At 45.2% G+C, this 23483-nt stretch overlaps 1 protein-coding gene and 1 long non-coding RNA gene across 8 annotated transcripts in view; both read right to left on the bottom strand.

Annotated features, from left to right (window-relative positions):
- Window positions 1–23483, bottom strand: part of FAT3 (FAT atypical cadherin 3) — a 706846-nt gene that overhangs the window by 63498 nt on the left and 619865 nt on the right. For all 7 annotated transcript variants that reach the window (XM_084975652.1, XM_084975655.1, XM_084975649.1 and 4 more), the window contains 2 exons: window positions 4338–4727; window positions 518–732 (listed from right to left, as the gene is read on the bottom strand). In XM_084975652.1, the coding sequence (XP_084831778.1) occupies window positions 518–732; window positions 4338–4727 (605 nt within the window). The remainder of the gene's footprint in view (window positions 1–517; window positions 733–4337; window positions 4728–23483) is intronic.
- LOC146399795 (uncharacterized) lies at window positions 14761–20420 on the bottom strand. Its single transcript, XR_014814944.1, has 2 exons — window positions 20009–20420; window positions 14761–17742 (listed from the first exon to the last, which is right to left on the bottom strand). It is a non-coding gene; the product is annotated as an uncharacterized LOC146399795 (long non-coding RNA).

The following is a 23483-nucleotide window of genomic DNA, read 5'->3' as shown; positions in this document are numbered from 1 at the left end:
ACATGGCTGGTTCATATGGGTTTTAGAAAAACATTCCTTCCAGAAAGTAGAGCTCTTCTAAGAGTAACCAATCCATCTTAAGCATAATCTCATTTGTAGTTGCCTGTACTTTATGTGTGTGTGTGTGTGTGTGTGTGTGTGTGTAAGGAGGGTGGTAAAAATTTTTTATCCTGTCTTTAGCCACTTGCTAACTTGTCATCCAAGGTCACAAACCACTAGGAGCTGTCATTAGAAATTCATTCCATGGTCTGTTTTGTTTTCCTTGAAAAATATACACTCCCGGGAGGAAAGTGATTAGCAATCCTTTTACATCCTTGATATAAAAGAATGTACCTGACCCTTTCTAACAGACAGAGTGGAGAGGGAGCAGTCCAAAGACTGGGGTCTGATTGATCCTGGGGACCCAAGGACCCTGAAAGGAGAACCTCTACAAAGAATTCAAGATAGACTGTGCTCACTTCTTCACTCCCTCGAGGATTATTAGGCCTGGATATCTGGACCTCCCAATGGCACCTACCAAAATGACAGAGTCCCCAACCAGGGCATCTTCACTTATGACAGCGCTATAGACGTCTTGGCTGAACCTGGGAGGGTTGTCGTTCACATCCGTGAGGTTGATGCTGACAGTAGCCACCGCACTGAGGGCAGGGGTGCCCCCGTCTTTCGCTTCCACCACCAGGTAAAACTTCTTGCACAATTCATAGTCCAGGATCTCGGACACAGAAATGCCCCCTTTGAAGAAAAATGGGGAGCTTTAGACTGGATTAGATAAAAAAAAACACTGGTCAGCAGCGCCCCGATCATGGGAATATTTGTAACATCATCTCTAGCAAGAATGTGAGATATTCAGGAATTTGTTTACTTAATGCCCTGCTGAAAGCACCCCAGAGTCTGATTAATGCTGTCAGTTAAAACCTAGCTATCCATCAGACACAACACTGAAGAAATTAAGCCTTTGTGTGTTTCTGCAGTAGTCTCTGAACTTACCTCCAGCAGCCTGAAAATCTGTGGCATTATTCACTCTCATGAAATCTGGGAGGAGAAATGGGAACAAGGGCCTCCCCATGATTCCTTAAGTGGAACCAGAGCCGGAGAGTGAGCCAAGACGTGTGGATTTGATTAGGTGACCCGCCCCTCCTCCGTAAGTAGGTACCTGCAGACTTCACTGAACTGAATTAACCACTAAGGTCACTTATAATGTGCTCATCTAAAACTCCCATGGTGCAGGAGTTCCAGTCATGGCACAGTGGAAACAATCCGACTAGTAACCATGAGGTTGCAGGTTCGATCCCTGGCCTCGCTCAGTGGATTAAGGATCCGGCATTGCTGTGAGCTGTGGTGTAGGTCACAGATGTGGCTTGGATCTGGTGTTGCTGTGACTGTGGCATAGGCTGGGAGCTATAGCTCCAATTTGACCCCTAGCTTGGGAACCTCCATAAGCTGCGGGTGTGGCCCTAAAAAGCAAAAATAAATAAATTAATTAATTAAAATTTCACAGTACAAAGAGGAAAAAGACCTCAAGGTATGTCAAGGTATAGTGACATAATGGACAATGGAACACCTGAATTGGTTGCCAAATAGTAAGTGTATGAGGTTAGTATCTGTAACTACAGAGCAGAACTAATCCCATGTCACAGAGTTTTTTTAAATTAAGCAAGTAGAGGAATGGACAAAGAAGATGTGGTACATATACACAATGGAATGTTACTCAGCCATGACGGTGACTGAAATAATGCCATTTGCAGCAACATGGATGGACCTAGAGATTATCATACTAACTAAGTCAGAGAATGACAAATACCATATGAGGTCACTTGTACATGGAATCTAAAATATGATAGAAATGAACTTTTATTTATTTATTTGTCCTTTTTTTTCAGGGCCGCGCCCATGGCATATGGAGGTTCCCAGGCTAGGGGCCCAATCAGAGCTATAGCTGCCAGCCTACACCACAGCCGCAGCAATGCCAGATCCGAGCCGTGTCTGTGACCTACACCACAGCTCATCGCAATGCTGGATCCTTAGCCCACTGAGCGAGGCCAGGGATCAAACCCGCAAACCTCATGGTTCCTAGTCGGATTCGTTTCTGCTGAGCCATGACAGGAACTCTGAAATGAACTTATTTAAAAAACAGAGAAAGATTCACAGACAGAAAACAAACATATGGTTACCAAAAGGGACGAGAGGAAGGATAAATTAAGAGTTTGGGATTAAAATATATACACTACTACCTAGAAAATAGATAACCAACAAAGACCTGCTATATAGCAGGTCTATACATAGGGAACTAGAGTCAATACCTTGTAATAACCTATAATGGAAAGGAATCTAAGAGGGAAGACATACACACATATATAATGTGTAAATATGCATACATTTCTATTTATATAACTTAATCACTTTGCTGTACAATTGAAACTAACACAACATTGTAAACTGATTATTTCACCAAAAAGATTAAAAAATAAATCAAGCAAGTAGATCAAGTGAAAGCAGCTAGCCGGGTGGCACTGCCGCCAGGGGCTCTATGAGTGCTCATTCCCTTCCATCCTAGCCCTTTCTGGTGCTCGACTTTTCAAAGAAGAGCCAAACTTTTTTCTGAATTACCGCCTTTATTCACCCAAAATCTCCCTGTGTTGTGCAACTGATAGTTGGTCACTGCAGCATCTGCAGAGCGGTTCTCAAGGGCATTTACTTCTCTCCCACCTGGAAAACAGTCACTAGGGCCAAAGCGAGTACCTCTTCCATTCTTTTTCCAGACAGGCAACTTCTCTTGGAGCTAAGGCTGCCCTTCTACTCAAGGTGAGAAACAGAAGTCATACTTCTACCAAGAGCCTCTTTCTCTCCATAATGAAGTTTTCTTAGCAATTACCACCCTGAGTGCTTTATTTTGCATCCCAGTCTCGTTATCTTTTGCCAAATTTAAACAGTACTTAACCATTTCCCTACGGTGTTCATATTAAATGGCCATAACTAGACAGGCTAAGGCGGACACATATTTAAATGAGGAAAATCCCCTACATTTTAATGTGAAGTAATGACCTTAATAAACAGAGCTACTGCTGGGACAAGCTGCTACTGCGATCCCTCCATTAATATTTCCCCCTTCTTATACTAAGAGCTTCAATTTTTCAACCCCAAGCATAACAGTGGCATATAGAGGTGAGAGCATGTGTTCCAGAGTCAGGGAGATCTGAGTTCAAATCCTGGATCCGTCCTCACTTAAACTGGGGGACATTATTTAACCTCTCTGAAGCTATTTTTCTCATAGAGAAAATGGGAGAAATAATTAATGGTTTAATAGGACTCAGGCATATTTGCTGAGTTAAATGAACATTGATAGTTATGCCAATTTCCTATTCATATTTACTGGATTATCCAACAGAGAACGGACCTCCTTGGCCCTCTGGCTCAACAAGTGCATATTCTTTGAGCGATGAAGGAATTATGTCCAATGGCCAGAGACTCAGATTTCCTACCTGGAAAAATGGACTGCCTTGCCTATTCCTAGGGGAATAGGTAAACAAATGAGAACATCCATGAAAGACCTTTGAAAATATTAATACACTCTAGGAAAATACATGGGGGAGTATGCTGACTTTTCAAAGAAGAGCCAAACTTTTTTCTGAATTACCGCCTTTATTCACCCAAAATCTCCCTAATAGTTATTAACCTCCTGATAAAGACAAAGGCCTGGGGTTCTCTTTTTGTTTTCTTATCTTGGTTTCTTTCTCAGTATCTTTCCCCAGGTGATGCCACATCTTCCCCCCGAGTTTGAAAAGGGCGTGGTGAGAGATGGCAAAGTTCTGACCAGGAGCAGCGAATAGGAATAAAAGACAGTGCCAGCTCCGGTCGGTTCAGAAGGCCTGAGGGTCACTGTGCAAAGTGCTAATTAACATCTGCCCCAGCAGGTGACCTGAGAGGGGCAGCCTGAGCGTGAACAGTGGTAAGTGGAGGCTAATCTCCAGGAGTATTTCCAAACTCATAAACACACCAAGTTAAAAACAAACAGAAAAGAGAGGAAACAAACAAACCCTTAAGCTCGATACGCACGTGTCACCTCCTCTCCTCATCCTGAGCCACAGTGCCATTCCCAAGGTTTCCTAGGAACCAACCTAGGGGTCAAGGTTTGCCCGATGAGCCCACAGCAAGGAGCTGACACATAGCAGAGGGCATCCTTGGAACAGAATGCCAGAGGGCAGTCTGCGGTCTGCACGCAGGCAGGCCCCGCTATGAGAAGAGGGCTTCCCGCCAGGAAGGCTGGTTGATTAAAGGATTAGGAGGAGAGGCAGGGCAGAGCGAAGCCTTGGGTTCTAGCGAGGTTGCGGTTTACCCACCTGTCTTTGGGTGGATCCTAAATTTCCCTTGTTCATTCCCAGACCGGATGAGATACGTAATCTCAGCATTTGTGCCTATATCTTTGCTGGTGGCAAACACTGCCAGGACTTGGGTGCCAGGGGAGGTGTCCTCAGGCACCGTCACCAGGTAGTCCCGCCTCTCGAACACGGGCGGGTTGTCATTAATGTCCAGCACGGTGATGGTGACGGTGGCCAGAGAGGACAGGGCCTGGCCAGGGCTCTGGTCCGTGGCCCGCACGCTGATGTTGTAGGCGGACTGCTGCTCCCGGTCCAGCGGCTGCTCCAGGATGACGATGCCAGACGAGCCGTCGATGGAGAAGAAGCCGTTGGCCGAGTCGGCCAGGGAGTACACGACCTTCCTGTTGATGCCTGCGGGAGACGCCAGAACGTGAGCCAAGAAGGATGCAGCCAGACGCCCTCCGCCCGAGAATATTACGGCTTCGTTGACTGTCTGAGGGCAACATGGAGAAACACAGTAATTCCAGAAACTGACAGCTTTGCTCCCACGACAACTTCAGTTTGTAAAAAATATACAACTGAACCAAATGGTAAAGAAGTGGAAAACACTGCCAACAGATCTCAGGAATAAGTTGGATCTTTTTAATATATTAAAGAACCTCCTGCATTGTTTTTGGGGGGCAGGGGGGTAAGTTCCCAGGCTAGAGGTCAAATTGGAGCTGCAGCTGCCGGCCTACACCACAGCCATAGCAACTCAGGATCTGAGCTGCATCTGCAACATACGCCACAGCTTGAGGTACCTCCGATCCTTAACCCACTGAGTGAGGACAGGGATCGAACCCACATCCTCATGGATACTGGTCAGGTTCTTAACCAGCTGAGCCACAATGGGAACTCCGAGAACCTCATGCATCTTTAAGAATAACTCTATGCCAATAGATATATGGGTCAAGACATGCCCCAGAAAGAGAAAAACAAATGAATTAATGGATTACTTCCACAAATGTTTACCCGGAATCTATCAGGCACTATTCTGGGTGCTACAGAGTCTCATAATGGTAAAGAGTCGAAGATTTCCTAGGAACACTTTTACATTCTGGTGAGAGTAAATAAGAGATGAACAAGAACAAAGAATCAGTCAAATAAATGATAGGTTAGGGAGTAAAACGGGAGAAAAATGAAGCCAAAGAGGGGGATTGGGGGTGCTGGGGGGAGGGGGGCTTTGGGAGCTAGAGGGAGGGGTGGTCATTTTACTACTGTTTGTCGGAAGTTTGGTGTTTGAATGAAGACCAGAAAGCAGGGAGGGAGTGAGCAGGGCAGGTCTCTGGAGAAGGACAGAGGTCCTGGGCTGGAGCCGAGCTGGCGTTATTCGAGGAGCTCGGGGGAGACGACCAGTGTGGTCAGAACGAAGAAGAAAGAGGAGACCAGGGTGGTCGCGGGTCAGGGAGCAGATCGTCTGGGGTGGTGATGAAGTGGGCGGCGCTGGAGGGCTCTGAAGAGCAGAGTCACGTGCTGTGACTTAGCTAATGACACAATCGCTCAGGCTCAGGCTGCTGGTTGCGAACCGAACAGCAAGACAGGAAGCGGAGACCTCTGGCCGCCTGTGGCAGGAGTGCAGGCACGAGACAAGGGAAGCTTCCACAGCGGTGCTGGAAGGGGTGAGATGAGATCAGGTTCCAGACATGCTCTGAGAACACAGGGAAGACGTGGAGGGGCCCCGGATGTATTCTGACCGTGGAGCTGGTGAGAAAAGATGGCTTTCTCATGGTGGAGCTGGCAGGATGTGCGATGTAAAGGAAGGAGAAGATGCCAGAAGGACTCTTAGGTCTTGGCCCGAGAGACTGAAAAGAGGGAGTGACCACCAGCTGTGATGGAGAGGACCATGGGGGGACAGAACACCATGTGTTCCATTCCGGATAGATGACATGTGAGATGGCGCTTTATACTGAACTGGAGATTCAAGTAGGACGTTCGTACAGGAGGCTGGAGATCAGAGGAGAGGTCCACCCTAGAGGTATGCATTTGAGGGTCATCAGCATTCAGAGAGGCAGCAGAGCCATCTGAATGGATGTGGTCAGAGGGGATAGCAAGAGGAAAAAGAAAGCCAATGGCCAGAGAGCTCAGGCACCCCATCAAAGAAGGGACAGGATCTAGTCAGTGGGTGATCTCCAGGTCTAGGATTGAAAGAAACTCACGAGGTTATCAAAATGCCCCTTTACCTAGGTATACACTCAAGCCAAAACATATCAACCAGGAAATATCCATTCACCACCAACAAATTAATGAATAATGATGGGATCGGCTTCTGTTTGGAAGACTGATGTAATTAACTATTTTCTTCCAAGGATCTCAGCACTTTCAAAAGCGACCTCAAATCCACTAGGAGTTACTATTTAGAAGATGTAAAATATAATAACTTCATAGGTTGAAAAAGCATGATGTTGATCCTATGCTCTTAATGAAAACCGTCATGAGTCATAACTTTAGCTAAGACAGCTACCGAAAAATGTCTTTTGTGAATCACGGACCTTGAGAATACAAGCTCTTAGAGGGAGGCCCTGCGCACGTGCTGTTTTCTATTATAACGCCTCACCATGGGGACAGGCCTTTGGCAGTCATAAGAGTTAAACACTTTACTCCCTCAATGTACAATTTCCCTGAAGCCAAAATTCCCAGCAAACCAATAAAATCATATATCTGGAGGGAACGACATAAATTGCATTCTGTGGCTTTAACCAAAAGGTCAACAGTGAGAGCTTGTTCTTGGTTCCATTCCAGAGAGTCCATTTTTTCCAAAGTTTCATCATTTACTTTTATTTCTCTTTCAAAACAACCACCCGGTGATATATAAACATCAACCTCTGATTTTACCGGTGCTGGGATTAAAAATAAGAAGTCTTTCCTCTTTCCTGGCTGTCCCTTGAAGTAAGGCCCCAAAGCAGAGGTTTCAGTGATGCTTTCTGGCTATTTTTAGAAGTGGATTCAAGTTTTCAACATAAATTTCAGGGGTGAATACACAGAGGACGGCAGAGGTGATCAGCTTGCACCTGAAGAACAATAACCCTGCCGGGTATCAGAGCTGACGGTGGAAGAAGCTGTGACGGATCAGATGGTGTTGGGCACAAACATGTATTTATGGAAACACATCAGCAACTGACATGTCACATGGGTTTTCAAATCACACACGTTCCCTGGGGCTTTGACGCCTACCCCCCAGCATATGGAACACCACGCTCACCAACGGGCAGGAAATTCACCCAGGATCTCTCAGCTGGGCATCTGCTGACAACATCACCCACTGCACTGATGCAAAGATTTGCCTGCCACTAGCATTTCTGGGTAAGCACGAGGGACAAAGGCCTATTTTCAGGACCTCTGCTCCTGGATAAGCCTCCTCTTCAGGACTGAAGATCCCATAGGAAGAAGGCAATTTCTGCCTCTGTTCTGAAAGCCCTAGTGCTCCAACCTGCTGAGTAAGGAGAGGTAGGGGCTGGGTTTGCACACCGCCGCTCTCTGTGGCCACAAAGACCTGAAAGGAAGGTGATTTTCATGGCTGCCTGTGTTTCCTTCCCCAGGACAGATAGCTGAAATCTCATTAAAAATATCACCTGTGTTCCAGGGCCACAGCTTTCTCTCCCAGCCTATTCAGTGGCCTTCGGCTCTGCTAAGACCCCCCAAGAAGGAGATGCCATGTTTTTTTCCAGCTTCCCGCTCAGCAGGCTAGTCTGAGGTGGGAGCCCTGCATTTAAGAGGCTGACATTAATCAGCCACACAAAGACCACAGCTCCCCTCTGGGCAGATTCTGTTCATTTAAAACTTGGTGACAGGGTTTTTCTGCTTTACCACAGCAGAAAACCATCACCAGTGGCTGATCCATCTGCCCCTGTCCCCCCACCTCCCCATACACCTTGCTTCTGACTGTATCTTGGGCATTCACACCAGGAGAAGCAGGGAGATTTATCGTTTACCTCTCCTTTCTGTTATCAGTCAGACTGATACAAAAGCAAGCCCAGAAAAGACGAGGGGGCACCCAAACCAACAAACTTGCTGAGTGGTAGCACTTCTGACTTGGGAGCTCTCAAGAGAAGAGCAGGATCTATTTTTGGAATGTATGAAAACTCCAGGTTAGACGCAACTGCAGCAGATTTCAATGACTTCTAGAAACAAAGTCAGATGCATACATGCCACTTTGCAGGCGATACCTTCGGTGTGGTACCTGGGTCTGTGCTGTATTACCAAGCAAAGGGGCTGTCTTTGCTAAATGAATGCCGGTCCTGTCACTAAAGTGCAAACTTTCTATCCAAGGGCATTTGATAAATGCCATCCTTCAAATCACCATCCTTTCGCCCCGAACCCGACAGAAAAGATGAGCCTGAGCAGAAGACTCCTTTGCTAATTGGTCTAATGCTCTCTGCATGTCACGACGTGTTATATTAAGGTATAACATTAATCCATCATTTTGCGTCCGTGTTTTTAAGTATGTAATTCTCTTCTCCAATTTGCGCCTAATTTAATGAGGATAGAGCTACTTAGCTTCTTAAAATGCTGAAATGCCAGGCTACCAAGAGAAGTATGATTTTCATCGCAAGTGAAGTTTCTGCATGTTAACTATGGCAAATGGAGCAGGCAGGTCTTTGGAGGATTAAAATCAAGTTAAAAAGAGAATGATGAAAAAATCTCATTTGCTCGAAGGAAATAATAGGTAGTGGCATATTGCGGAGGGTGGTTGGAGGAAAGAAATCGCTTGTACGAATTCTCAGGAGGAAAGGCTGTGAAATCCTGGGGGGCTTGCCAAGGGCATCTGTGTTCCCTCCCTTCCAAGGTCTCTAAATGGAGGCTGGGTTCCTCTCAATGGGGCCAAATGGAAAAAGGGATTATTTGGGAGGGGAGCATGGACTCTACATGAAAGTCAAAATTTTAAATGCTTTAAAACGAAGGCCCACAAGTAACAAATGCTGGAGAGGGTGTGGAGAAAAGGGAACCCTCCTACACTTTCGGTGGGGATGTAACTTGGTACAACCACTATGGAAAACAGTATGGAGGTGCCTTAGAAAACTATACACAGAACTACCATATGACCCAGCGATCCCACTCTTGGGCATATATCTGGACAAAACTTTCCTTGAAAAAGACACATGCACCCGTATTTCACTGCAGCGCTATTCACAATAGCCGAGACATGGAAACAACCTAAATGTCCACTGGCAGATGAATGGATTAAGAGGATGTGGTACGTATACACAATGGAATACTACTCAGCCATAAAAAGAACAAAATAATGCCATCTGCAGCATCGTGGATGGAACTGGAAACTCTCATACTAAGAGAAGTCAGAAAGAGAAAGACAAACACCACATGATATCACTTATATCTGGAATCTAATATACGGCACAAATGAACCTTTCCACAGAAAAGAAACTCATGGACTTGGAGAACAAACTTGTGGTTGCTAAGGGGGAGGGAAGGGAGTGGGATGGACTGGGAATCTGGGGTTAATAGATGCACACAACTGCCTTCAGAATGGGAGTGTCCTTGGTGGCACAGCAGAAGTGAATCCAACTAGGAACCATGAGGTTGTGGGTTTGATCCTTGGCCTTGCTCAGCAGGTTAAGGATCCGGCGTTGCCATGAGTTGTGGTGTAGGTCACAGACGTGGCTCGAATCTGGCATTGCTGTGGTTCTGGTGTAGGCCAGCGGCAACAGCTCCGATTAGACCTCTAGCCTGGGAACCTCCATATGCCATGGGTGCGGCCTTAAAGAGACAAAAGGCAGAACAAACAAACAAACAAAACAATTGCCTTCAGAGTGGTTAAGCAATGAGATCCTGCTGTAAAGCACTGGGAACTATATCTAGTCACTTATGATGGAGCACGATAATATGAGAAAAAGGAATGTATACATGTATGTGCAACTGGGTCACCTTGCTGTAGAGCAGAAAATTGACAGAACACTGTAAACCAGTTCTAATGGAAAAAATAAAATCATTACTAAAAAAATAAATAAATAAAATGAAGGTAATATGGCCCAGTCCTGGAAGATGACAGACCTTTCTTGTAGCCCACAGTCTGCTCAAACGACAAGAGCGTACTCGGGCAAGCCACAAACCTTGTGGGGTCTCAGGTGTCTTCATTTTTAAAACAATGGAAGCTTGGGGTTAGTAGATGCAACCTTCTACAATTAGAACGGAGGGGCAATGGGGTCCTACTGTGCAGCACAGGGAACTGTGTCCAGTTGCTCGGGATAGAACATGATGGGGGATGATACGAGAAAAAGAATGTGTATATATGCACGACTGGGTAACCCTGCTATAGAGCAGAAACTGGCATGACACTGTAAACCAACTATACTTTAATAGCAAATACAAAAATAAAATAAGATGATAGGACCTAGGTCAATCGAGGTCTCAGATGACCTTCCAGCACTATGATCATTTGCAAGTTAAACGGATGGAGCTCAAGAGTTCCCTTCGTGGCTCAGTGGTTAACGAACCTGACTAGGATCCATGAGGATACAGGTTCAATTCCCGGCCTCACTCAGTGGGATAAGGACCCAGTGTTGCTTCGAGCTGTGGTGTGGGTCGCAGACATGGCTCGGATCCTGAGTCGCTGTGGTTGTGGTGTAGACCAGCGGCTGTAGCTCTGGTTCGACCCCTAGACTAGGAGCTTCCACATGCCATGGGTGCAGCCCTAAAAAAAAAATAAATACGTAAAAGCAAAAAATGAAGTAAATAAACTGATGGAGCTGGTTTCATTTTTATTTCCAAAAGGCTGACCCTCTCCTCAAACTAGACTGGGGCATGAGTGGGGCGAGTCACCAAAGGAAAAGTCCATGTTGAACCTGATGATGACGAGCTGGTGGGACCTTCTGGACAGCAAGAACACTGCACACAGCAGGTTCAGACCATTCAGTTACACGTTCAGAGTCCATACACACAGTTGACAGCCAAGCTGTAACCTCAGTGAGAAATAATGCCCACTGCTAGGATCCTTGGATCACCTGCAAGGATCTCACCTAGTGTCAGAATAACCCAGCTGGATATTTGAGATTGTTAAAAGTGTTAGAATCTGCACCAAAACCAAACGGTCAGAACAGCCAACACAGCGAGTACACTGAGATTTCTTCTTAACCCAGTCTTTAAAAAATGTTTTCTCCCCTGCCTTGTGAGACCAAGTTCCCAGAGCTTCGGGAACCTACAAGAGCTCTGCTCTTGCTTTGGGGTGTCATGCTGGCAGCTGCTGTGACTGTGAGGGCAGGGTCTTGCTTGTGACACTCACATTCTAGTAACTGCATGTGATCTGGCCTGTAGGCAGCGCACAGAACATGCAGGCTGTGCCACACTGCTTGCTGTAAACTGGCTCCTCCTTCCTTCCTTCCTTCTTTCCTCCTCCTTCCCTCCCTCCCTTTCTTTTTATAGTCACACCAGCGGCATATGGAAGTTCCCAGGCTAGGGGTCGAGTCAGAGTTGCAGCTGCTGGCTAATGCCACAGCCACAGCAACGGCAGATCTGAGTCGAGTCTCTACCTACGCTGCAGCCTGTGGCAACATCGGATCCTTTCACCCCCTGAGTGAGGCCAGGGATTGAACTTACATTTTCATGAATACTTGTCAGGTTCTTAAGCCACTGAACCACAATGGGAACTCCTAAACTGGCTTTTATTTATCTATTTATTTTTAGGGCTGCACCAGCAGCAAATGGAGACTTCCAGGCTAGGGGTCTAATTGGAGCTACAGCTGCCAGCCTATGCCACAGCCACAGCCACATCAGATCCGAGCTGCGTCTGTGACCTACACCACAGCTCACGGCAACACCGGATCCTTAACGCACTGAGCAGAGCCAGGGATCGAACCCGCAACCTCATGGTTCCTAGTTGGATTCATTTCTGCTGCACCATGACGGGAACTTCTAAGCTGGCTTTTATAAAAGAACTTGAATTTATACAGAATAGATATCTGGGAAAAAAATAATTTGAAAGAATCTCAACAATCAAACTCTAGTAACATTTTTAATGTTAGTTCTAATCACCTACTTTCATATCAGCTTGATTGATATATTGAGATGTCATAATTTATATACAGTATCATGAACGCTTATTAGGTATCTAGCTCATAAATTCTGACAAACGTACACCTCCATGGAACCACTGTCCTCATTAAGATATATAGCATTTCAATTGGCCCTTAAAGCTCCTTCATGTCCTCTGGCTGAGAGTCCCCCAATCCCATGACCTAGGAAATCTAATAACTTGCTTTTGAATCAACCCTTTTCCCTGCCTTTATTAATGACTGTTCACCAGTGCTTGAAATCCCACAATTCCATTTAGATTTCAGTTTTTATAACCCAGGCTTGGTGATCAAGGCACATTCTTACATAAGCTCTAAGAATTATCTTTCGGGGGAAAAAAAAGATAAACAAAGCTTTGGTTGTTGAATATATCATTGCATCCCTTTGTGAAGGTCTTATCCTTAAAAGATAGTATTTTTGAGATGTGCAAGGGTTCTGTCTTTCTCCCAGAAGACCCTGTCTGTGACCTTCCCATTTAATAAGGATTTGTCGAGTGCCAAAGACACTTTTTTAATTCTTGGAGTTTAGCAACTTGGGAAGGAATTACGCAAACAATTCACCATGTGTTAAAGTAACAGTGAAAACTAGTAGATAGCTTAGGGTTTCTTGTATGTCTCTCCTATCTGAATGGGAATGCCAAGTTCTTCTGAGTCTACCTCCAAGAGACCCCTTGAACGTCTGTGGTCAGGTTTCACAGGCGGGCAGGGCTCCCGTCCCATCCTGGCTAAACTTAACCAGAATTAAGTTTCTAAACCTCTGGGTTCAGTCCTGCCCCAGCTGCTCACGATAATCACCGACTTCTCACTTCTTAGACTGAGAAGTCAAAACACTGCACACTGACTTCTGAGTCCTTTACAGTCTGGTCCCAGCCCATCCTCCCTGCGTCTTCTCCTGCTCCACTTTCTTGGTGGATGGTCTACCCCAGCCACTCCTGAAGACACAGGCGCATTTACTGCGGCTGCCTGCTCACGCCTTCCCATTTACTCGGAACATTCTCTTCCTCGCCTTCTCTTGCCAAAATCCTGCATATTCCTCGCAGGGCCTCCTCTGGGACAGCTTCTTTGATTTCCCCAGTTACTCCCCGTGCTCCTTTAAAATCCTTTTGGCATCATCGTTAGTTACCTTTCTGTCCTCTCTCCCACTAGACTAACACATGGTTTAGGCAGAAGGACTGTGTCTTTTTGTTTTCTTTCCACTTTATTTTTCCCCAGTTTTATTGGGATATAATTGCCTTGTATAAGTTTAAGGTATACCTAATGATTTGACTTACATATATTATGAAATGATTACCACAGTAAGTTTAGTGACCATCCATTATCTCGTAGAGATACAAAATCAAAAAGAAAAAAATTGTTTCTTTGTGATGAGAACTCAGGATTTATTCTCTTAACAACTTCCATATTTAGCTTACAGTGGCACTGATTATATCTAGCATGTACATTATGTCCCTAGTATTTATTTATCTTATACCTGGAAGTTTGTACCTTTTGACTGCCTTCATCCAATTCTCCCTACCCCAACCTCCTGCCAAGGGACTGTGTCTTACCATCTTTGTGCCCCCATACTGAGCACAGAGCCTGGTACATAATCAAAGAACAATGAATGGCGAACTTCAGCAGAAACAGCCAGGGGACTGCAGCAGGTGTATGAGCCTGATAACGCAAGGTACATAGGGGCGATGTGTGCTTTGCTCGTACATGCCCCTCACGAAGGTATGGGCCAAAGAACTGCAGAGGCTCAAAAAAGTGCAAAGCAGAGGAGTCAGGAATATTTAATACTAAAGATGTACATAAAACATGCGCAGATATATACAAAGCTATTGCTAAATGGATGCTTGCAATTGTGAAAGAAAAAAAACGCTAACTACCCAATTTTCTAAGAATGAGAACTGACTGAATAAATATAGTACACTCATAGCACAGGATACTATACATATATATTATATATTTAAACAGTACACATATATATCTCATCATGTAAAAGCATAAAAGAATATATGCTGATACAGAAATATGTTTGCAAGTCAACGAAAAAGCAGATTATAAAAAAAAAATGTCTAGTTTAGGAGCCTATTTTTGTAAAGAAAAAGTGGAAGGGACTTCTCTCAAAATGGTAACAGTGGTTAGAATTGACTTTTCTTGTTCTTTTTTGCCTATCCTGTGGCAAAAAGTGGACACAGAACATGTTTGTAATAAATAAAAGAACTATTATAAACTCACATACATAGAAAATAATTCTTTATTATCAATCCTGGAGAGCAGTCTAATGTCAGGTAATTTTCCAGGCCAGTTTAATTCTTGACATACATACTACATTGAAATAACTGTAGAAAAGGATATTTGTATATTGTATTGTATAAGGTTTTTTTTTCTGGATATTTCCATTTCTTCTTTTAGTTTGTGTCAGAGGGACACCAACTTGACTTAGAAAATCATTTTTTTGGCCAAAGTTCTCATTATAAAGGATACACTTTAAAAACTATTTTTTTACACTTAAGCAGTAGAAGAAAATCGCAAGCCTAAAATTCTCCTCTCATTCTCTGTGGGAGGCAAATAAAATCCCATGACAGTGAGAGAGCTCAAATCAATCTCTCTCTTCTGTCTTTAAAAATATGGCTTCAGATGGTAGGAAATGAAAGAGAAAGTTGCCATGAGGAGGTCCAGGGACTTGCAATTCCTTCTGAAGTCAGAAATGACTTTTAAATAGACTCTCTAATTATGTCTGTTTTAAGCGCCTTTTAAAAGTTTTTCATTGGGTGATAACTAACTCTGGCACATTCCCACGGGCAAAATACCAACTCTGGGGGTCAGGAGTACCTTGGTGCTTTGAATAGTAGGAAAAAAAAAAAAAGACAGAGGGCGTCAGTGCAAAGTCAGGGAGATCCTGACTGTAGCATAAACTTTTTTGGCCTCATCAGTTGGGCTGGCACTAGCTCTACTGGGTAGGACAGGCAACACGATGCGAGGTCCCACAGAACATAAAAATGTAAGAGCCCTTGTTTAAAAGATGTTAAGAAAATAGAAACAGACTTGCAGACACAGAAAACAAACTTAAGGTTACCAAAGGGGGAAGGAGGAACGGATAAATGAGGAGTATGGGATTAACATGTATGCACTACTGTATATAAAAGACATATCCAACCAGGAACTATTATATAACACAGTGAACCATACTCAAATCTTGTAATAACCTATAGTGGAAAAGAATCTGAAAAAGAAAAATATATATATGTAAAACTGAATCACTTTATAAAACTGGATCCCTATATACACTTGAAACTAATGCAACATTGTAAATCAGCTATATTTCAATTAAAAATGTTAAGAAGTTCAATGCAGCCACTGTAGAGCATTAAACCAACATGGGGCCCTTCTAAGCAGGAAACCCCCTACAATTGCAAAGGCTGCACACCAATAAACCTGGCCCCGTGGCCGGGTGCCCTGCGGTCTCGAAAAAGCTGCAACTCATTGGGTAGAAATCCTTTGAAGCATCTATGGCTTGACACTTTGTTAGGCTTGGGATAGTCAAGTATAAGTAAATTAATCCATCAACCAATTACTGGAAACTCCATCCCTATTGGTGCCCAGGACTTCTATGGTGAACAGCTACTCAATGATAACACTAAAAAATACTTCCTGTGTGGGTCACAGACTATGATCATTGGATCCATTCATTCATCCACTCAATAAATATTCACAGGACTTCCTCTGTGTGGCGGGCACTGGGGATGCAAAGAAGAGGGTCACAGCCTCTTGACCTTCAAATGTTTCCAATTTCTCAGGAGACAAACATGTGCACAGTTGATTGTTGGGGGGGCGGGGTCCAAGGGACGTTTCCCAAAGAAGGAAACAGCTGAACTGAGCCGTGGAGGCAAGACAGCAGTTGTCAGGAGTACAAAGTGGGAAACTGACAGGAAGGGCATTTGGGGTGATGTGAGCATACGTGAATTTAAGACAAATATAATTGCAAGGTGTGCTCAGAGAAGGGTTAAGGGTTCAGTGGTGTCACGTTGTAAGTTTAGAACGGCAGCTGCTGAAGCTGTTTTTGGAGCCACTAGCAAATTACCAGAGCTGCTATCAACAATTAAAGCTAGAGTAAGTGACACACTGGGCATATGTGAGTGGATAAATTGGCAGAGAGAAGAAGGAAGATCGGACGGAGTGAGATGGAGAGGGCATGTGGGCGGGAAGCGCGGTATAATATGGGAGAAGTTATTCCCAGAGCGCCTCACGGATGATGGACAACATAATTGTATCTGCCAAGGAGGCTTCACGAGGTGAGATGATAGCATGCATCCTGCAGCTAAGCTGATAAGCACATTCCACTGAGCCTCAATGTACCCTGCAGAGGCACCAGGCCGAAGCTGGGGTCCTTGGAACGGGCACAAAATGCTCAGGGGGAGGTGGAAATTTCCCCAGACACGCTAGCACTCCCTTAAACTCGCCCCGTGCGTTGTTGCGTGTTGCATCAGGATTGATCCCACTGAGCAGCTCCGAAGCCTGTTACCAACCTGGGGCATCGCTGGACCAGGCAGCGTGTGAACAGGTGAACTCATGGGACTCCATCACTGGCATCAACTGTTAGAAAGCGGGGTTCCCTGCCCATGAGAGGCAGTTGAAACTCTTCACTAAGATACCCCTTCTGAAAGGAATCTGCTATTTCATCTGACAACTAGTGAGTGTTTTGACACCCTGCTGAGAAGAAACTAGATTTTAAAAAGAGTAATAATAATAACTTACAGGCATCCACTGAAAAAATATCCTAAACCAGGCAGGGTCTCACAGTCAACTATAGAAATAAAATATATGTCCTGTCCAGCCCTATCCTAGACTTTCTGAATCAGATCTTGGAGATGGAGCCCTAGCCTGTATGTTTATTTTTAAACGCTCCCGAGGGGATTCTGATGCACAGCCACAACTGACGACCAGTTTGTCTGATTTTTGTGCATTGTTTTATTTCTGCTGCTGGATCCTGGATTTCAGAGGGGGCACATTCCTAAGGTCCCAGTCAACTGAAGGCATCCTATTTTCTTGGGCATAGGGGAGGTCACTCTGTATTCCTAACTTAAGCCCTGTGTGACAGGGGTATTCGCTCCATTGGAACTGAAGAGGGGACTTGCAGTCTCTGAAGATTCCTATGCGAGGGAGCTCAGGCTGTGTGGGCGAAAACCCGAGGAAGGAATTCATATATATTCTGGATGTGACATTAGGGATTCAGGTGGAATGGCTAACTTGGTTCTCTCAACAACTTGGCAGACGTGCCAAGTTCAGCAGATATGTATGGAGCACATACCAGGCGGCTGGCGCTGAGCCAGTGCCGGTGACACAGAGGTAAAGAGGCTGGTAGCCGGCCCTCTAAGAGCTCACTGTCTGGAGAGAAAGTCATTTAGTATCTCATATTTCCAGAGAGGAAGAGGGGTTCACAGGGCCTGGGAACTTACTGAAGGCCAAGCAGTCAGGAAGGGTTGGGGCTCGGATATTTAAATCGGGTCTCATCCCAAAGGCACTGTGTGATGTCGCTTCCCAAAGCGACAGGACAGTGTGACCCAGAGGTGATGGGCTGTCACCTCTGTCATATAGCTGAACATACAGCAGAAGATGTCCTGATGATAATAAAGAATTTGGGGGGGGGTGTATGGGGCCCCTTTACTCCAACCACTACCCATTTTACAGATGCCTTGGGAAAGGATACCAAGCGTTTTTGAACCTCAGTTTCTCTATCTGCGGGCGGGAGTGTCAAGATCTGTTGTAGCCGTGGCAAGATTATACATGTAATATAAGTACAAGATTATCTTTTTTTTTCTTTCTTTCTTTTTTCTTTTTTTTGGCCGTGCCCTCAGCATGCAAAATTCCCAGGCCAGGGATTGAACCTGTACCATAGCTGTAACCAGCTATAACCACAGAAGTGACAATGCCAGGTCCTTAGCCTGCTGAGCCACAAGGGAACTCCTAGGATGATTTTTTTTTTTTTTTTTTTTTTTTTTTTAGTCTTTTCTAGGGCTGCACCCACGGCATATGGAGGTTCCCAGGCTAGAGGTCTAATCGGAGCTGTAGCCCCCAGCCTACGCCATAGCCACAGCAATGTGGGATCCTTAACCCACTGAGCGAGGCCAGGGATTGGACCTACAACCTCATGGTTCCTATTCAGATTTGTTAACCACTGAGCCACGACAGGAACTCCAAGGATGATTTTTTCTTGATACCTACAACAAAGAGCTTTGGCCATATGTGGTCCAGAGAATGGCTCATGTCTCTGTCTTTAGGGGAATTATTTAGTTTTTATGGACATTTTAATAGTCTCTCAGCTGCCTTCAAAGATTTAATACTTCAGAAAATAACAGAGCTTTGGGGAAGGGAAAAAACCACATTAAATCACGGACCAATGCAGCTTAGAGGTTACAATTTCTAAGGTGCTAGGAAAGACACAGAATATACACGGTACTTAAGAGCAGCAAGGCTGACATCAGAATTGAATCCATTTTTGAGACATTCTGGTAGAAATGACTAGAGAACAGAAAAAAGCAGTGCACCGTTGGTGGCAGGATTCTTTTCTTTTCTATTTTTTTCTTTTTAGGGCTACACCCACTGCATATGGAAGTTTCCATGCTAGGGGTCAAATTAGAGCTGTAGCTGCCAGCCTGCCTATATCACAGCCATGGCAACATCTGATCCAAGCCACATCAGCAACCCACACCATAAATTGTAGTGACACCAGATTCTTAACCCATTCAGCAAGGCCAGGAATCGAACCCACATCCTCGTGGATACTAGTCGGGTTCTTAAGCCACTGAGTTACAATAGGACCTCCCATACCAAGATCTTTGGAGACTTTGATTCACAGAGGGAATGGGCCTAGTGCCCCAGGGAGCACTAGGAATCATAACAGCAGCAAAGAGCAGCCGACAGGTGACATGTCATCACACATTTTGCCCACTTCACAGCAGCCACGTTTCCAGCTTGGCTGAGTAGCCCCTCCTGGAGGGAAGGCCCTGTTTTGATTGCCACTGACACAAGTGAGCCCTTCTTCCCTCGGGGGAAGCCCATGGAAGGATAATGACGATGGTGGGGAATTCTTAAGGATACGTGGGGAGAATTCAGGAGGTTCATGAACTTGCACAGTGTATTAGTTCTCCATCGCTCCATGCCAAATTACCCCAGAATTTAGCAGCAGAAAACAACAAATATTTCGTATCCTGGGGTTTCTGGGGGGCAGGAATCCAGGCATGGCTTAGCTGGCTGGCTGTGGCTCAGGGTTTCTCGTGACATTTGGGTCACACTGTTGGGCAGGGCTGCAGTTTCATCTGAAGGCCCCAAAGGAGGCGGGTTTGGGGTGCACTTTCAAGTTCACTCATGCGGTTGTTGGAAGGCTTCTGAATGGACCCATACAGACCTGCACCTCACAGAGGCAAGAGTGAACCTTTGCTGTGCTAAAACACTGAGAGTTTCTCAAAATTATCTCAGTCAAGCCTATTTTGGCTACTGCGATCCTCGACACTCATTCCTCTCTCTCTTCCCCCCTCTCTGTTCCTCTCTCTCTCCCCCTTCCTCCCTCTCCCTCTCCCCCCTTCCTCCCTCTCCCCCCTTCCTCCCTCTCCCCCCTTCCTCCCTCTCCCCCCTTCCTCCCTCTCTCACTGCCGGATCTTTCCCCTCTTCTTGCCTATCCAAGTTCAAGCCCCAACCCTTCAAACCCAACTCAGAGGCTCATACTACTTTATGAATCCTTCTTGAGTTGTCCTGTTGGCAAATTCATTGTTCATGCCTTCATGTTCCCACAAGGGCCTCTGCTAGCATTTTCTACGTGCTGTCTGAGGAATCCTGACAAAAACTACTTTTATAGATGTTCTTACTATATTTGTCTTTGGATTCGTGCTTGCCTGCTTCCCACAAAGACTGTAAACCCCTCGAAGGCAAAACCTCCCTACTCTGCTATGATTAGCAAATTTGTTCTCTTTATTCCTGACTTTTTTCTGAAGGACTATCCTTTCATTCCCCATGTGTCTCCAATGCTTCATCTTCCTACACCAGGTCCTGCTTCAGGCCACCCACGCTCCTTCTGTTCAGGCTCTACCTTCACCTGGTGTCCGAGTCTGAATTCCTGTCCAGCCTGTCCATTTTGCTTTCAATCCCGTCCGTTGTCAAAATCGACAGATTCCACAGGCAAAATCTCTCTCTCATCTGCTCCTTCCTTTTCCATCTCGAAGCTACTACTTGCATTTTGGCCCCTGGGATCTTAAGAGTCTTCTAGAAGCTTTCCTAATAACGCCTCTGTTAGAGGTGCCTTTCAGAATAATATTTCCAAAACCCAGAACTGATGAATTTCTTTCCTCCCAAGGGTGCAGGGGTTCTTGTTCTTGTTCTTTTTGGTCTTTGGTCTTTTTAGGGCCATACCCATGGCATTATGGAGGTTTCCAGGCTAAGGGTCGAATTGGAGCTACAGCTGCCGGGCTACACCACAGTCACAGCAACATGGGATCTGAGCCACGTGTGACCTACACCACAGCTCACAGCAACACTGGATTCTTAACTCACTGATCAAATCCACATCCTCATAGGTATTAGTCGGGCTGGTCAACTGATGAGTCATGACAGGAACTCCTCTTTTTCACCAATTAGTTTAAGTGCACACTTTCCAGCCTTAGCAAACCACCACAGTCAGGCCCACATGCCTCCTCTCATCCCACTGCTCTTTCTCTCCATCCTGGACGACGTGACAGTCTCCCAACTATTTAGGTGGATCCACACTTTCCCAGCGCTGCGACTTCATCCTTCTGGCCCCTGTCTTCCTGAATGTCTTCCCCCCTCTGTTGAAATCCCATTCATTCTGGGCGCTCTGCCTTGTCTTCAAGGTCCGTATGCTCCTGATTCATGCCCTTCACCATCACATCAGACCCCAGAGCCGTCACTGCACATTCCTCCCGTGGTTGCTCCTCTACGCCTGTTCCCTGGCTGTTCCCTGGATGTTGGAGACTGACTGAGAGGTGTTATGAGGCTCCCACTTTCTCTGGAATGCCTGAAAGAAGTTTTAAACCTTGCAGGAATATTTTACAGGAAAGAAGAGCATCGCTCATGAGAACTCTTCCTGGCTTTATGTCCCTGATGCACAAGAGGAAAACGGTGTCCTCTTGCTTCTTGACTATCTGGACATTGGCCTCTCAATAAATCATGGGCTCTGGCTTATTTTCCAGTGCAAGTTGACATTTTATTCTCATGTCACTTTGCCTAAAATGGTCGCAGATTTTAGCTCTGATCTTCCTCACCACACATCCCCCTTGCTAGCTTTGAAACCCTCAAACCTGTATACAACTCCCACCTTCAGAGGTAGACGAATCAGTAAAATACTAACCCCAAAGAGGCAGTGCGACAAAAGATCTCCTCATCTTTACTGAAAGGATTAAATTTTTATAAATGTGAGGTCATAAAGTCATGCCATTAGTTCATTGGATTGAGCATGTTTCCAGTTGACAGGAAAACTAAGGATTTAATGTTAAAATCTAGACAGCTGCCATGCTACTTCTTAGAACTCATAAAATGGGTACTTCAGTGATCCCGTCTTCCTCTGTTTTGATTTTTTTCCTGACCTAGGCAGTTATTCTAACATTAGCATTGGTTCATTATAAATAATGAATTTGGCATAGGAACGAATTGTTTGGCTAAAAGCAACACTATTTTCAAAATTAGAAAACCAGGATATGAAATGTTAGCAAGTCACTGCAGGAGTTTGAATTCATGAAGCGATGGGATCAGATTTCAGCTCAATACATCTTTGTCTTTTCTCTGCAATTTATGGTGACAGTATATACTGTGGCCAAATGCTGATGAAATCATGTGTAACTTTAGGTAAAGGAATACGCCTAACAAAAGAAGTTTCATGAAGCAAAGAGCTGTGTCATTTATACAAACAGAGCCAATGTTCTTCACTAGAGGAAAAAACCAATTAGACAACTTGCATGGCTCTCAAGGGAACGATGCTGTGAAAAAAGCCAATTTCGAAAGGTTGCAAACTACACGATTCCATTTAAATAACATTTCTGAAATAACACAATTATAGATATGGAGATTAGTGGTTGACAGGGCTTAGGGACTGGGAAGGATGAGCCGGAGGAAGTGGGTGTGGTTATCAAGGGGCCTCAGGTGGGTGAACGACTAGCAAGTGGTTACATGAAGCTGCACAGGTGATAAAACTGCATGCACCACACACACACACACACACACACCCCATGCCCAAATCTGAGCATACTATAGTTATGTAAGATGGGAGAAAGTGCTAGGTTAAAGGTACATGCCAGCTTCTGCACATTTTCTTGCAACTTCCTGTGGACCTATGATTATTTCAAAATTAAACGTCCTTACAAAATCAGATATTTCCCTGTCACTTTAGAGAAGGGGCTCATGAGGCCAGGTGGTAACGTAAGCGAGTGACACGGCTGCGGACTGGGAGGGTGAGAAGAGCCCCATATCGTGGAGGCAGCTGCTATTAGGTTCCTACCACGGTGGGACGGTGAGCCTGGAATTGCTGTGTCTTCGGAACACTGTTTTTAGAAAATGCCAGAAATTCAAATTTCAAATAAACATCTTCTGGCTTTTACTGACAACTGATGCCAACTTTTTGGAACACTGTATATGAGCCAAGCTAAAGTCACTAGAGGGCTGGATTCAGTCTTAACGATTCCTATATGAACTCGACTTTAGGCCAGGTGAATTTGAGTTTGGCCCCCAGATGAATTGCCCACCCCTACAACCTAGTCTTTGCAGCAAGCAGCTCCTGCTCCCCTGTGCTCCCTTCTAGAAGACTAAGAAAGGGGCACTCTTGAGAGCGAACGTGCTCAAAGCAGGCTGCTGAGGAGAAGGGCGTGAGCCCCCAGTCATTGAGCCCTGGGGACTTGGGAGAATGTGGGTTCGACCACAGCTCAGACATGCACCCAGGCTGCTGGAATCAGGCTCTGGCCGAGACCTTCGCAGCCACCTCCTCCGCCTGGGGCCTGGATAAAGGAGGCGCTCAGCCTGCCTTTTTAGAAGTGTTCATTGTTCTTCCCCAGCCATCTCAGGTCTCTCATTTTTTAAAGCTAAATGAGTTCTACAAAAACTGAGAAAATGACCCAGAACCTAG

This window comes from Sus scrofa, chromosome 9 (assembly GCF_054392235.1).
Source record: "Sus scrofa isolate SSC_HxYL_T2T_F1_AM1 chromosome 9, Sscrofa_HxYL_maternal_Yorkshire_Landrace_v2.0, whole genome shotgun sequence".
NCBI lineage: Eukaryota > Metazoa > Chordata > Mammalia > Artiodactyla > Suidae > Sus > Sus scrofa.
The sequence above is the reverse complement of the archived record's forward strand: the minus strand, read 5'-3'. Positions and strand labels throughout refer to the sequence as shown.